Source organism: Limanda limanda, chromosome 23, assembly GCF_963576545.1.
Source record: "Limanda limanda chromosome 23, fLimLim1.1, whole genome shotgun sequence".
Taxonomy (NCBI): domain Eukaryota; kingdom Metazoa; phylum Chordata; class Actinopteri; order Pleuronectiformes; family Pleuronectidae; genus Limanda; species Limanda limanda.
Window position 1 is genome coordinate 5,401,486 of NC_083658.1, and position 16,371 is coordinate 5,417,856.

The following is a 16,371-nucleotide window of genomic DNA, read 5'->3' on the forward strand; positions in this document are numbered from 1 at the left end:
GCAAAATTTTTTTATTTCAAGGCAGTTTTCAGATTTAAAAGTGGCGACTAGTGTTATCTGAAAATAAAAAACAATTAAACCATAATCCTGATTATTTAAAATAATATTTTACACTGTATAATGATAACAAGCCTTAAAATCTTTATTAGCAACCTCTGCTTTCACATGAAGCACCATGTTTGTGAGGTAAACGATCATCATCTCAGCTCAGTGTTTTCTAGTGTTTCTCTCAGTGCACTTTCCACCATATAACAAAATTCAGAATAATTAGAAACTATTTTCATGGTGACGTCTCCCTCATATGAGTCATGCAATCCACTGAAACATTCCCGAATGACAAAAACCAACACATAAAAAGTTTCCGGTGTACCATTTCATTTCAGAATATTTAGTAACAAACCTCAGGGTTCCAGAGATATCATTCATCTTTAAAATTTGGGCCTCATTTTTCAGTTTTTTTTCTTTCTTCTTTTTTTTTTTTTCTCGGAGAAAGGCGCCCTATACGTCTACAAACATCAACTTGATTACAGGAGGGTTCTATTTTTTTTACGTTTGGAGGGAGCATGCTCTGCAGTCAGGACAACATGCCAGCTACACAGAGGATGAACATGATGCAACCGACCCTGCCACGTCACATTTTAAAATCCTCCGATCCCCTAAAACCAGCAGAAGGAACTTTGACCGCAATAAATCAACCAGTTGCATGACTTGCGGACTGACGCTGTGAGCGACATCTGCACGTTGACAACTTTCATCGCTTATAAATGCAAAACAAGAAAGAAAGAAACGGTTCCCGATCTTCTTATTCACACTGGCAGGGGCTAAAATATCCTGAGCTGCTCAGAAGGTTTTCACACCGTTGGTTTTTTATGCCGCTCCACATCTCAACAACATCAAATGCATCTCAAGTAGTATTTTGCTATTGTATTTCACGCCACAGTCCAACACTTCCCCTTTAAGTGCTAGCTGTTCAGAACAGAAGCAGCATGGCCTTCCCCTCCAGCACGACTGAGATCTGATCCCAGCACCATCTGAATCTGTCTGGTCTATGACGGCGAGGGTCTTCACCCAAATGAAATCCTAACGCTATGCTACAGAAAAGCTGGCCTCGCTCAAAAGTGACTTTTCGAATAGCAAAATAGTTTGGGAATTTGAAGCACCCCCCCCACAAACCTCGGAAAGAAATCGGACCTCCGTATCTATACCTCATCGTGGAAGAATCCAGAGTGCTCGGTACAAAATATCAATGAAGTGGATGCGGAGGTTGATCATCTATCAGCATGCAATAAGCTAAATGGTGAGAGGATTTATACATGGCCCAGCAGCCTTCAGCAGTCTGTGTGCAGTGGACCTCCGTCCGACTGGGTGCGATGTCCCAGGCACCGAGACGCACCGTCACCACCTGACCACTGCCCATCGTACGCTTGCTGACACGGGCAACAAGCTGCTGCACGTCTGCTGAGCATCGCGTTAGCACAACTCCCAGAAGGTCCCAGTAACATAAATTTGAAGGAATTTATCGAAGTTAAAAGTTCCTGAAACCTCTTTGACTACTCGCGCTGTTGATTGACGGGGGTCGCCCTGCAGCTTGATTCAAAATAAATACCTGACATCTGTACATGACTTTGACTTTGGAAGAGAAATAAACAGCCAGGTATGCAAAAGAAACAAATGCAAAAACCAAACGGGTACAATTTGGGACCATCTTGGCTCTGTTGCAGCGTTAGTTTTGGGTGGAATCTGGGCCACTTGGGGCCCCCAGTGGTGGGAGAAGTGGGCTCAGAGCCGGTGCCGGGAGTCATGGCTGTAGCTGCCCGGTGAACTGCGATTGCGGTGTGGTTTGTATGAATCCTGATAGGGGTCCTGGTAGTCCTGGTACGGGTCCTGCTGCTCCCGGCTATGCTGCGAGCCAGACGACATGCGGTTGCGTCCCTTGTGCGCCCGCTCGTTGTGGTAGTTTTCGTCTGAAGTCATCAGGTTGCGTCGCTCGTTCAGGGTGGAGTGGTCTCCTGTGTGGTTGCTCTGTCGCATTCTTTGGGTCTGCTGATAACATGGACACAGCAGGAACAACACCACTCAGTTGGACATCAGACCTGCGTAGATTACTTGTTCCTAAAACTAAATTTCTACCAACAAAGTCTTGACTAGGCTAACACAGACACACTCCGGATTATAGCTCAACTGCATGGAGGCTTGCATTTTTGTATAAAACGAATTAGTCTGCTACGTCTTGCACGGATCCTGGACAAGATTTCTTAACACTACGACAGAAGAGATTACAACTGAGACCCACAATATTCAGTCATGGTGTGAAAGAGCGTTAAAGCAGATATAAAATGCTCATATTCAGGTTCATAACATTGATTTGGGACCACGGGATGAGTTCTGTACCTGCAGTCCAGAGATGCTGGTGGGGTAGGGGGTGAGGGTGGTGGGGCCTAGGTTGCGTCCCAGCAGGGGGTTCAGGGGCGTTGCCATGGAGGTGTGGGTGGCTTTCCAGTAGGCCTCCAGGTATTCAGCCAGGTGCTCGCAGGCGTCCTCCAGCTGGTTCTCGTCCAGGATGATGTCAAACATTTCCTGTTGACAGAGTACGGAAAAGAAAGATGACGTGCAAAGAAACGAGATGGAAACTGACGACGCTATACCAGAGATTTGAAAACGCAAATTGTCAGTCAGTGCACGAGGATGTGGACACTTACCGGAGGACACTGGGCCAATTTGTCCGCCGCCACGAGCTGCACGTTCAGGTGTTTGCTCTGGGACTTTCCTCTGGACTTGACCAGCCTCTGCAGGACCTGGACGGCACCACACAGAAGGTACATGATGCTCAGGTTACAGTGGGGCTATCACAGATTTGGGGGATATCGCAGATTTGGGAGCATTTGTGTCGGATCGCCGTGCACCCTCGTCACCACATGCACAGTGTGATAGTGGCGGAGGGATATGGCAGCTCTTTGTCATAAATGAGTGATCAGACACATAAAACAACTGATGCAAACAGAAACCTGAATACGGTGCAGCTCCATTCATATTGATGGGGTGGGATTTAAGGGGAATATCAGAGTATCAACCTGTTGCCTTAGCGTATTCTCATGTTATACTTTAGTATAAGTTTCACAGATGACAAAATACTTCATCTTTTGGCTCATCAGCATCTAATTATCATAAGTATCAAGACTTTGAAAAGATTGTGTAAGAAACTGAATCTAATTTGAAGAAAGAACCACAGACACAGATGAGGAGATGTTTGGTTGTGGCAAAGAAAGAATGAGATCTAGTGTCAAACCTCTTTATTTTCGCAATATTACGACTTTTTTCTTAAAAATACTAATACTCTGTCGTTGCTTCCAGAATTTGTTTGGACACTGGTCAATTGTAACAAAGCGAACTTTTGCATGCTAGGAGGGTGCAGTGTAAAAACCAGTGTGGGAGACCAGGAAGTGACAGTCTGAGGACGCACATGTGTAGCGTCTGGACTAGTCTGTGGACCCCCAGGTAGAGAAAGTGCAGCAGATCCATGCAGAGGTGCTTCAGTGAAGATCCGCAGCCTTCACCAGCTCCACCAAGTGCTGTTAACATTATCCAAGAATTTGCCATGTATATTTACATCTGATGCGGCGTCCTCTTCTATGGAGGCTGCCATGTTGCACCGCCATGGTTCTACAGTAGCCCAGAAAGGACAAACCACAGGCTGACTCTGGCCTTCTGAGTATTTGTGATACCTCAAGGCCACCGAAGTTTCTCCTACATGCTTGGTAGGGGAGATTAAGCTGGACTGGTATTCTGCAACTTCACCACTAGAAGTGGCTAAATCGTACACACTGAACCTTTAATTTTTGTCCAGGTTGATTACTCCTGTAAACCACTGAATAAAAAGGTTTTGCAGTCTTACAAAAACCTGTGAATGAGCAGGTTGTATTATACAGTACCTTTGGCGAGGACACCTTAACGTGGACGATGATGGGGGCCAGGGAGGTCTTGAGGAGCTGCGCCGGGTGGTTGATGGTGTCGGCGTCCAGCACCACCAGCTGCAGGGAGCGGGCCAACTCGAAGATCCTCTCAATCTCACTCTGCACCTCAGCTGATCGGACGAGAAACGATTCAAAGACATAAAATCAAGCTGAGTATCTTTGGCTTCATGTTTGGACCAAACAAGAAATGTATTGACTTTACATTGACCCCTGGATCAATAATCAAAAATAGAAAGATTATCTGCAAATGAATCGTAGTTTTCTTACCTAAGCTGGAGCGAGTGTTGGATCTTTCGATGATGGCCCTTTTACTGGGGTTGTTCAGAACAGAGCGTTTGGCTAAAGATATATCTGCTGTGACACGTGTGATCGATATCCTGTAAAAACAACAAAGAGATTCTTAAAAATGAAACTACATAAATTCATTGGCAAGGAATGAATTTGTGAAAGTCCCTCTGCTGTGCATGTGTAAATTGTCGTGTTAACAAAATAAACCACTATACCCAATGAGAATTAAACACAAAAGTCATCAGAGGCCACAACTTTTCTTACCTGCCATCAAATCTGTGCTTGAGGAAGTCGAACAGTGCTTTCTGCATCATGTCTGTCACCTGCAGCAACAAACACACCTTTTTTTCCTTTTTGCACATTTAAACTGCATTCGTCACATTGTCCAAAATGATATTCTATTAATTTAAACAGTTTCATAAAGAGAAATCAGGAAGTTAAATGAAGAATTATCTTCCCACAAAAGCTAAAATCTGCCAACTACAAAACATATTTCCATCTGACCTCTTAGACTCCTCATTAGCCTGCCTGCAATCTGGATGTTAACACGGGCGATGACACGCTCACAATTAATTGCGCCAACAGCAAGTTATTTTGGGCAATGGAGGCAAAGTCATTTCCTTCCTGTAATCTTGTCATTAGTGCACTGACAAACATTTAATCATCACTTCTTTATTTGCTTTATTTTTAGGTTTTCGCTCAGAAAGACCGACTCAGCGACATTCAGCCACACGAGCAAAAGGCAGATTCTCTTTCTTTCCAGCTCACCTCGTAACCCTTGAGCGAGGGTCCCACCAGCACCACCGGCCTCATGGAGGGGACCACGTCATACGGGGGGATGTGCTCCGTCTGTTAGCGCAAAGATATTCGATCAGCGGCGGTCGACTCATCGCAAACAAAAGGACCCAAAAAGACTCAAACACAGAGAAACAGATAAAAGCAGAGTCATGTGTTGAATGGGCGGCTGACATACATGTGTTTCCACGTTGGGACATGTAGCAAATGATAATGTGCTAATTGTTTGTTTTTATTTTAAATCAAATATACTGATATATACTGATATTCCTGCAAAATGTCCAAACGTATTGACTGAGTTTACATCAATTTTCCTGATAATGACTGTTTTATCATCTTAAGGAATAAATACATAATTTATCAAATTACTTCTGATCAACTAATCAAAGTTTCCTCATTTGCTACACAGATGGATGGATGATAAACTACAGTAAGACCCAATCACACAATACCAGACCAAAGATTACAGTAAGAAAGAGCACCACAACGCCGCACCATGCCAAAGTGGTAACACGAGATAGATAGAATCGATAGAATCCTTTATTAGTCCCACAGTGGGGAAATTTGAGTCTAGTCTAGTCTAGTTGTGTAATTAATAGGGAAATATACGGCAAAAAAATAAAAAAGTCTTTCTTTTGGATGAAGTAGGGCAGTAATCACGGAGGGAAAAAAAAAATGATGTATATTATGTACTTATATATTATGTCATCTTTTTAGTATACAGATATACATTTTATATTATAAATATATTAAATTGTCAAAAAGAAACGGGCCTCAACAGTGTCAAATATATTAAAACAAATAAAAATACTTCTGGAGAAAAAGCAGAATGTATTTATAGTTAATATCTTTTGTTGTTAAGTTGCTGATCTATTTTGTGACGTATTTTTTTTTTTTTTTTTTTTATAAGACGTTTGTAATAAAGTGAAATGCACTAAACTCTGTGTGTTGTTGCAGTTTTGACTCTTAGCACTAACGTACTTTGGCATCACAGTGATGGTGATGATGCGGCACCTTATACTTCATTCGAGCTGAAGTATTTCGTGACCGAGGTCGCAGCCTCCCATCAGACTAAAATGTCTCGGAGCGACTCGTTCGTGTCATTCTACGATGGCGACGACAACAACAGTCGAGTAAATGGTAAACGAGTGATTGTTTTTTTACCGTCACCAACTTACCACTTTCTGTTTCTGCTTTCCTGTGGGAGGGGAGAGAAGACAGTGACAGTGTCGTCAGTAGCTGCGGTGGATTAGAGGCGTCACCACAACATCTCTTACACACATGAGCCTGACAAAAATAACCAGTACCATATGATATTAAATAGAATATGTACATGAATTACAGTTTCTATTGTCCTATTGTTATATTCACAAAGTCACATGAGTGCACTTCAGAGGGGGGGTCATAGTCTTGGCGTTGGGTTCACACTGTGGTAAGCTCCAGTCTCAGAGCGCCTGCAGTCCTCAACTGGAGGAAGAGGAGGAGGATGGGAAAATGTACCAACAACTCTACGCATTGAACTTATACTCTATATGCAGAGAAGCTTTAGAATATTTTTCTTGCTATGCCGCAGCGGTTCAGGAGGCTCGGCTCGGAGCCGGCCGCTAACAGCCCTCTTCCCCCGCCCCCGTCCGGTGCTCTCACCTGCCGAGGATATGAGGGGTCGGATAGAGGCCGAGACCTCATCCTCAACACTGGAAGAAGAGTTCCCTCCAGACTTACTGGAAAAGACAAGAGGGGATAAAAAGAAGAAGAAGACAGAAACAGAGGTTGGTATTAATGAGGAAAATGCCAGAGAAGGTGTATAAAAGGGGTTAGTGATGAGGTAACTGCAAAAGAAAAGAACAAAATGATAAAATAATCACATTGGATCATATCTCAATATATACAATAATCAACCCCACAAGTAATGGCAGCGTTTCTCAGTTACAGTGTAAACGTGGTCCTGGTTAACGGGGTTCAAAGGTCTCTGCCCGTCTGAGACACGCTCGGTGACAAAAAGCCACAGGAGTCAAACGAGTGAGTGAAACGCTGAGGCACCGCAGTCGAGGGGGATTAGTATTAAACTCAACAACGAGGCTCGAAGGAAGTGCATGTAAGTTACTGTGCGAGCTCCGGAGGATAAAACCTTCCAGACACGTCACACACGCACACAAGGAAACAGCGAGGCTGATAATTACAGCTATAGAAATTAACACATTTGAAGAAAGGAACCAACAAATGTTTGAAAACGTAATCATAGCTTAAAGTAAAAAGATAGAGTGGTGGTTAACCTGTTGGACCAGTATCTGCCATTTGAATCATTATTTATTATTTTTTATCTCTGCACTGATTTTAATTTTGATCCCTGCCTCTTTAAGTTGCATTGTACGGTCGTAGCACAAGAATAATGTTCACCTTTACTTTTCATTTGATCTGCCCTGTGAGACGAGTGTGTTTTCCTGTCACTCACCCTTGGACTCGTCCTCTCTTTTGCTCCTGCTGGAGCCGGATGTTCTCGAGCTTCAGGGGGCTGGGGATGAAGCCGATCTCACAGCCCTCCTTCACCAGCCGACCGATCCACCAGTCATTGTTGAACTTCTGAGGACGATAACATGGCGAAAAAAGAACACAGGGAAAATGGAAAAACTTCTCATGAGCATTTGGCATCAAAATTTTTTCAAGTAAGTGTCGTATTTAATTAAAAAACCAACACAGCACCTCTTTTATGTGGAGGAAATCCTTGGCGTCGAAAGAGATGGCCGTGGCCGGGACTGGAACATCCTCATCCAGGGCACCGCAGTAGCTGACGTTGGTCCTTACAGCAAACGCCACAGGTTTAGTCTAGAGGACAGACAAACTCAGTCAGTGAGAATATTGATGAATTAATAGAATAATAATGGAATAACATAATTTTAACTAGCCAGTTAATATTAACTAGATGGCAGGATTGCACCTTGGCTCTCTCCAGTTGCGTGGTGGCCTGCTGCTCCCTCTCCTGGCGGCTCTGTCCCGGTCCTTGGCTCTGGCTTGGGCTCTGGCTCGGGACCGGGGCCGGGACCTCCCGCTCCTCCTCCAGAGAGACATCTGAGTCGGATGGTCTACTAGTGTATGAATCAGCTGAGCCCTGCGGAACGGAAATCACACCTTGGGTTAGAGAAGCTGAGATGTCAAACTGAGAATAGAGACCTCGTGATTTTGAATTAAATGGGGGGAGTGTTGGGACTGAAGCGATGGGACAGAACCAGCAAAGTGAGCAAATCACCAATTAGAGTAACAGCAGCCTGGACTGTAAATGAATGAGCTACATATGACTAATGCAAATTATCAAATGCACATGACTCACTGATGAAAACCCATTTAATCGAGAACTGTCGGGGATCATGAGCTCTGAGGTTCATACAGACTCATGACTTTATACAACTGTAATAGTTGTTATAAAAATGCACTGTAGCATAACTTTTACAGATATTTAGATTTACAACAACAAACAACTATGGAGTCTCATGATATAATACAACTAGAACGGTGCTCAGGTGACCAAAATCAGACGTTAGATAATGTAAATACAAAACAAAATGGAAAACGTAGGTCCAGTCCTTATATCTTTAATCTTTAATCGGAGTGGGACTGATGCACTGTAGCTTTCTCCCTTTAACCGTCACACAATCAGAACTTCTGATAACAGTGAATTGACAGATGACTGTCAGACGTTTTGGGGGTTTTGCGTCGGTCCTGCCAAATCCAGAGTGGAGGCTTGGCACCGCCAGTGCAGACCAGGTGAAATGAAGTCGAGGGGAGCAGACTGCCAGGAGCATCTCAGACAAAGTGGAATTTCTGATCCCGTGCCGTCAGCAGTTTGTATGAACACACGCGGCCAAGGCCTATACTGGCATCGGGGAGTAAGACATTTCCAATATACACATGTGAAAAAAAAGGAAATGATTCCTAAGAAATGTAATTGAGGCTCTATTATAGTTAAATATATGTATTCATTACCAAACTAAAAAGAAAGCTCAAATACAACCAAAAATATATATATTGTAGTGAGAAATTTAGCACAATTTTCTTACATCAAATGTGAAAATTAACGCATATATCTCTTTAATTTTTTATTTTGTAAAATCAAAGTTTTCACGTTAGTTTTAACATCTATCTGCCGCAAAAACTACTCCACATTTCCCCATGAAATTCTGGTGGAACGCGACCTTAGAGTGAATCCAAACAAATTTGGTGTCGATCCAGGAATTGTTTTCAAAAATATGTGAAATTATCCTACAAGTGAAACAGAAGTCTGATTATACAATATCTGATCTGAACTTTGTACATTAACACCACTTGCATCCACCAGGCAGGTGACAGAGGCTCCAACAATCCATATCAATATGGAAGTTTTAAGGTTCGTGACTTTGTTTAGTTTTTGTTCTCCATTTCCTAGCACTTCAGGGATTTTTTTAATCAGCCCGGTCTGTTGAGGCATCTCGGAGATTTCCAGTAATGCAATTTCTTTCTTTTTTCTTCTTGCTTAGACGGAACCGGACCAAACTTGCTTCGCTCTGCTGTGTTAATCTAGACACTCAGCTGTAATGATGATTCAATTAAGGAAGACCATTAGTCCCGAAGGAGATCAATCAAGCTCGTGGTCATACCGAAGCACTTTTGGCTTTTCACAAGCGAGCGGAGGCAGCGGCTGACTTCAGCACGCTGATCGTCTGGTGCGTGTTAATCACAAAGTGGCATGTCCAGGAAAAACCCACATTTCAGATAATACAAATGTTAATGGAGAAACAGGAAAATCCCAAACATCTCTGCTGGTTATTATCTGTTTTTTTAAAGGAGCATTCCACTAATTCCACACATTCAAATCAGTTTTTCCAGTTGTGAGACAGGAAAATGACCCATGATGATGTCATAGTGATGTCATCAAGGTTATCTCCATTTAGCAGTGGACAATAGAAATTGTTACGAGAAAAGCCTTTGTTACGAAATGATTATGTAAGGTTTGAAAGACAAGGACGTTTATTAGAGAGGAATTGTGTCATGATAAGACACTGTTGAGTTGCATTATGGGAATTGTAGGATGCCAGTATTTTGGGGGTTGAAGCCAAACTAGAAAGTAAATGAGGATTATCTCAGTCTTTCCAGTTTTCCATCTCTCACGAGTACAACTCACACAACAACAATATGTAAACGCCGTTAACCGTCACAAACGTGTCACGTTGTCGTGATGCACGCACGCCCCAACACCGTGTGGAAGCTTTTGAGGTTGCACTGTAGCATCCGAGCCATTATCCAATGGAGTAGCTCCGGCATGTGACTCATCAGCATCAGAGTCCACTTAATGACATCACGATGCATGTTCCAGCGGCACGCAGTCGCAGGGTCAGGCACGAAAAACGCTCGGCTGCACATTTTGTCTTTTAGAGATAAAAAACAAAGGGGATGATTGCAGAAATGTGACACTTGAGGATTGGTCGTGTGGCCGTGCGACGGGGCCTCGAGGGGAGAAACCAGTGCTTTCACGTTCCATCTCCTCGGGAACAGAGGTGATGAGCACTAAATGGCTCCTCCTGGCTCCCGTGGTCCCCTCACGGCACAGATCGCAGCCACACACACACACACACTGGGAGAAATATATATATATATATACAGGAATGCGTGAATGTCACACGTCAGAAGCCATCTGCCTAATGTGCACCCCCTCCCCATCACACACAGCGACTCCCACCCACACACCCACCCAACCCCCTTCCAGTCAAGCATAACCCACGATCGCGCCACGGTGTGCTGTGGGAAAAAGAATTAAAGGCCTCTTATGTGTGTGTGTGTGCAGCTGAGCCACTTCCATCAATAAAACACAAAAGCAGATTATCACACACACACACACACACATCCAGACACTCACCGCCTCCGAGTCTTCAAATCCATGCAGGTACAAATTGTCATACATGGAGGTTTGATATTCCAACGAGTGCCTCTAGAAGAATGAGGGGGAAAAAAATGAAGAGTGGAGGCGGAGGCGTGAGGAGGGGGCACCACAGAGAGCAAAAAAAAGGATGGATGGGAGGGATGACGACAATCCCTTCTCTCCTCAGCAGAGACGAATAATTTATATATATAAATAAAAAAAGATCTCCCCTCCCGTCGGATCACGCCTGGTCCTCCCGAGGCCCCGTGGCTTGATGGATGCAGCTTCTCCCTGATCCCACAGTGCTGCTGGCTGGCTCACATTATAGGATGGAGAGGCTCTCCCTGGAGGTAGCCCAATCCTGGCATTTCATTTCATCGGGCGTCCGCACACTCACACACACACACACAGACACACATATACACACAGACACACACATATACATATACACAGCGAGAGGAGCAGAGGCAGAAGCAGCAGCAGCGGCGGCAGCAGAGCGGTGGATCCTTCCTCAATATCCAAGCCTGATGACACAGCCAATGTGCAAGCAGCTGATTGGCTGGCTGGATGTCCACTCAGCTTGGATGAGCGCTCTCCTTGATTTTTTTTTTTTTGTGTAAGTGCAGGAGGTAGCGGGGGATCGGGGGAGGGAGGGAGGAGTGAAAGAGGGGAGCAGCATCCTCCATTTCCCTGTTTCCTCTCATCCTTCCTCTGCTCATCTATTCTCTCTTGACAGCAGAAATACATACATTTGATTTAAATGTATAGATTTGATCCACGTAATTGAATGAATTGAGAATTAAACCACGAGTGGTGTAGCCACTGCTAGAGTGGAAATCCAATTTGGTCCAGGGCCGTGAGCAAGATTTTAGAAAATCCAAGTTCCCCCCCTAATGCTTCTATTGTGTAAAGTAGTTTGTGTTACATTGCTTTTATGAGAAGTGCAAGACAAATTACGTCTGTCTGGTAAGTTGATTGATATAAATATGTCAACTTGGGCTTTGGAGAATTATGAGGGCCATGATCTTGTGTTATGGTCAGAACAGATAATTTAGGAAAAAAATTAATTGATAAGCAAGTTGATCCATTAGCTGCAGGTCTGGGTCTTATATTGAAACCTGTCAAGGAAATGAATTCACTTCTAATGCAGCAGAAGCATTTTTCAGGGAAATGTGCATCACTTTACTATGTGTTGCAGTCAAGTGGGCCTGATTTTCCTTTATGCTTTATATAAGGAAAATATTGTCTTATTCACTTCCTCTTTTATTGGTGCACTGCAAATTTCTGCTAGCAGCAAATTACCGCCCTCTGCAGGCGATGTCACCCAATTGCATCTGTGCTGATGGATGTGATACAAACAAGGGCAACATGTTCTCATCATGATATTATTGTACAGCACAAGTTGTATTCGCAAAATCAACAGGATGCATTTCAACGTGACACACGTTTTTCTCCATGAAGTTGTTGCTCGAATACTGATTTTTTTAAATAAAGTAAGTGGGAAAACAAACGATACAACGAAAGTGAATTAATTAAATCTATACAATCATTCTTAACGTTTCTATGAATACAGTCTCTCTCTCTCTCTCTCTCTGTCTCTGTCTCTCTCTCTCTCTACCTGTCTGAGGATGAAGCTGGTGGAGGTGGTGCTGCCATCAGACCTCTTCAGTCGGCTCCTCCTCGAGTAAGTCCCTCGGTTCACCTGCAGGAGAAAAGAGGAGGCGAGGTTTCATTCCTACACAAAACACTTTGTACATTAACAAGGAATTCAATAAGGTCAAATAACAAGATAAAGTTACACTTACACACACACACACACACACACACAGACACGTAACATGGAATCTTATATTTACTTGCTGACTATTTTAATAGTCTGACCTTCAAACGGTGTTTTAAAATGATGTATGAATAAACTTTAATATTAATAATAGAATCATACTGTATATTTTTGCATTGTATGCTGGTCTTGCCTTCTTGTTCTACACCTCCTGACATTCTCTCCGTCTCTTTCTCTTCCCGAAGTCCAAAAATACCAGCGGAGGTCGTCTCCAGGGAGCGGAATTAATTATCTGCCAAGTGATTTGCTCCATTTCTGTTCAAGCCTCCAGAGTTAATGACAATGTCACCGTAAAAAAAAACCCTACTTCTGTGAATGTTTAAAAACAGGGACATTAATCTGGGCCAGCATCTCTCTCCTCTGTCCCTCAGTTCACGCCAGCGGCCAAAAGCTGAGGAGACGTATGAAGGATAAAGTTAGAATCTGCAGGTCTATGAATATCCTGCGAGACGCCTCAAGTGAAAACTGAGTTAACATGGAACAGGCGCTGATCTTTACACAACTTCAAAAAAATCTGGAAATCACTTTTCAAGGGTATTGGATATAAAGCAAGTGGAGGAGGCAGGAACTCGTAGATTAACCTTACATGTATATACATAATTACCAGGGAAATAGTACAGCAAGATTACACTGATGTGATAAAAGAACATTGTTCAGCAGGAAAAGATGGTACTGAAGGTAAAATGTTCTTTTATCTGTTTTTATTTATTTATATCTTTATAGTGTCGTTAGTTTTCTTGGTGCGTTTATTCTTTTATTCTAATCTACAGGTTGGGCTTTGAACTGAATTTCATTGTAACGTACTGGTGCAGTGACAATAAAGTGATCTTATCCTATGTGGACTAATCAAACTAAGGCAATCACACAAACACACTAAATTGTTATAATACATTATGGAGAATGGCAGAGTTTGTCTTTTACTTCATCATGTGTTGAGTTAAACAGGAGAACGATTCAAATATAATTTACATCCCTATCTTCCACCTGTGAAGCTGAAGCATCGAGGCGACATAGATTTATAAAGAGTTATTATTGTTCTAGGCCAATTATTCAAAACAATTCAAGACACATATTAATAAAATATGTTTTAAAAGATCAAAAAAAATCGTATCCACTATTTTAAAGTGGTTTCGTTGTGTATGTAGTTTTTAAATGTTATTTATTATTTAGAAGTTGTGTATGTAGAGTGAGTACCTGGACATAATATAATATATGTAATATAATACATAAAGTATTTATCTGTATGTAGAGTGAGTACCTGGATATAATATTATATATATATATAAAGTATGTATCTGAATGTTGCTACAGTACCTGGATAGAGTATAATATGTATAAAGTATGTATCTGTATGTAGTACCTGGATATAGTCTAATATCTATTAAAGTATGTATCTGTATGTAGTACCTGGATATAGTATAATATGTATAAAGTATGTGTATCTGTATGTATTACCTGGATATAGTATAACATGTATAAAGTATGTATCTGTGTGTAGTACCTGGATATAGTATAATATGTATAAAGTATGTATCTGTATGTAGTACCTGGATATAGTCTAATATGTATAAAGTATGTATCTGTATGTAGTACCTGGATATAGTCTAATATCTATTAAAGTATGTATCTGTATGTATTACCTGGATATAGTATAATGTGTATAAAGTATGTATCTGTATGTAGTATCTGGATATAGTCTAATATGTATAAAGTATGTATCTGTATGTAGTACCTGGATATAGTATAATATGTATAAAGTATGTGATCTGTAGTACCTGGAAGATGGGCGCCTGGATGCCCTCTCCTATCTTGTTCCGGATGTAGATGTGCCGGGACATCTCAGCCAGGACGTCGGTCCAGAGGGGGGGGGGCTGCTCCGGTCCAGAACAGCGGGGAGGTTGCGGGTTCCGGGTCGCGCGCTCCAGCTTCACACCGCACACCTGCTCACGCGACCCGCAGCTTCCTGCAGCCGAGATGCTCTGCACGCGCCTCACCGGCTGTGCAGCAATGTGCGTGATTGTTGGACGGAACCACTTTAGGAACATGAGGAGGGGGGGCTTTATTAAAGAGACACCAGGAGACTATTTAAAGAGAGGAGCTATTTAATAATAGGAACTATTCCAAACCCTAGGGAGGGAGGGAGGGGGGATTCTATTAACGAGGGACCAGGTGACTAATTAAACATAGGGACCTTTTAATATAAACACAGAAAGAAATATTAATTTTGAATATTGATGAAGTCTGTGAGTACAAGAATTTAATATTCAAAATGTTATAGAGATTAACTCGTTTGGTGGTGTAACAGTGAAAACACTTTATTAAAAAAAACTGGTTCATTTTTCGCTTTTCGCCTGTTTTCAAGACAATGCTGTCCCCTGCGGGACAAAAGAAGAATTACATGTTTCCTGAGAGGAGCCAAGATTACTATAGTTATCTATTACTAATGTTAACGCTACCTATCGTTTCTTGTTATTTGTCACCTGGTGCGTCTGCAATAAAGCCCCCCCCCCCTTGAGTCTTTTACAATAGTTCCTATGTTTAAATAGTCAGCTGGTCCCTCATTAAAATAGTTCCCCGACTCTATTAATGAGGGACCAGCTGACTAATTAAACATAGGAACCTTTTAATATAAACACAGAAAGAAATATTCATTTTGAATATTGATGAAGTCTGTGAGTACAAGAATTTAATATTCAAAATGTTATAGAGATTAAATCGTTTGGTGGTGAAACATTAAAAAAAATCTGGTTCATTTTTCGCTTTTCGCCTGTTTTCAAGACAATGCTGCCCCCTGCGGGACAAAAGAAGAATTACATGTTTCCTGAGAGGAGCCAAGATTACTATAGTAATCTATTACTAATATTAACGCTACCTATCGTTTCTTGTTATTTGTCACCTGGTGCGTCTGCAATAAAGCCCCCCCCCCCCCTTGAGTCTTTTACAATAGTTCCTATGTTTAAATAGTCACCTAGTCCCTCATTAAAATAGTTCCCCGACTCTATTAATGAGGGGCCAGCTGACTAATTAAACATTGGAACCTTTTAATATAAACACAGAAAGAAATATTCATTTTGAGTATTGATGAAGTCTGTGAGTATATGTATTTCATATTTAAAATGTTATAGAGATTAAATCGTTTGGTGGTGAAACAGTAAAAACACTTCACTAAAAAATTCAGGTGCATTTTTCTCTTTTCGCCTGTTTTCAAGACAATGCTGCCCCCTGCGGGACAAAAAGAAGAATTACATGTGGTTTCCTGAGAGGAACGAAAGTTACTGTAGTAATATATTACTTATATTAACGCTACCTATCGTTTCTTGTTATTTGTCACCTGGTGCGTCTGCAGTAAGTCCCCCCCCCCCCCCTTGAGTCTTTTACAATTGTTCCTATTTTCAAATAGTCACCTGGTCCCTCATTAAAAGAGTTCCCCGACTCTATTAATGAGGGACAAGCTGACTAATTAAACATAGGAACCTTTTAATATAAACACAGAAAGAAATATTCATTTTGAGTATTGATGAAGTCTGTGAGTATATGTATTTCATATTTAAAATGTTATAGAGATTAAATCGTTTGGTTGTGACAGTAAA

At 42.0% G+C, this 16,371-nt stretch overlaps 1 protein-coding gene across 5 annotated transcripts; it reads right to left on the reverse strand.

The window, feature by feature from the left end:
- Nucleotides 1-1,779: 1,779 nt before the first annotated feature.
- LOC132996643 (voltage-dependent L-type calcium channel subunit beta-4-like) lies at nt 1,780-14,619 on the reverse strand. 5 transcript variants are annotated; one of them, XM_061066962.1, is made up of 15 exons: nt 14,557-14,619; nt 12,560-12,643; nt 8,095-8,160; nt 7,990-8,040; nt 7,755-7,877; nt 7,510-7,634; nt 6,699-6,781; nt 6,233-6,252; nt 5,028-5,108; nt 4,524-4,582; nt 4,239-4,348; nt 3,930-4,081; nt 2,700-2,795; nt 2,392-2,577; nt 1,780-2,040 (listed from the first exon to the last, which is right to left on the reverse strand). In XM_061066962.1, exons 1-15 carry the CDS (start codon nt 14,617-14,619, stop codon nt 1,780-1,782), a joined length of 1,560 nt encoding a protein of 519 aa, XP_060922945.1. The 5 variants fall into 5 exon arrangements, with proteins under 5 accessions (XP_060922945.1, XP_060922946.1, XP_060922944.1 ...); XM_061066963.1 differs by having other exon boundaries at nt 6,699-6,775; nt 7,507-7,634; XM_061066961.1 differs by having other exon boundaries at nt 6,699-6,775; nt 7,507-7,634; nt 7,990-8,160.
- Nucleotides 14,620-16,371: the final 1,752 nt, after the last annotated feature.

What these genes read in the sequence shown, in the direction of transcription:
- LOC132996643 (XM_061066961.1), bottom strand. Translation starts at nt 14,619, where the DNA reads ATGTCCCGGCACATCTACATCCGGAACAAGATAGGAGAGGGCATCCAG. An exon ending in CCAGCTTCATCCTCAGACAG is followed by an intron (nt 8,161 to 12,559) that starts GTAGAGAGAGAG and finishes TCCGTTCCGCAG; the next exon opens with GGCTCAGCTGATTCATACAC. An exon ending in CGCAACTGGAGAGAGCCAAG is followed by an intron (nt 7,878 to 7,989) that starts GTGCAATCCTGC and finishes TCTGTCCTCTAG; the next exon opens with ACTAAACCTGTGGCGTTTGC.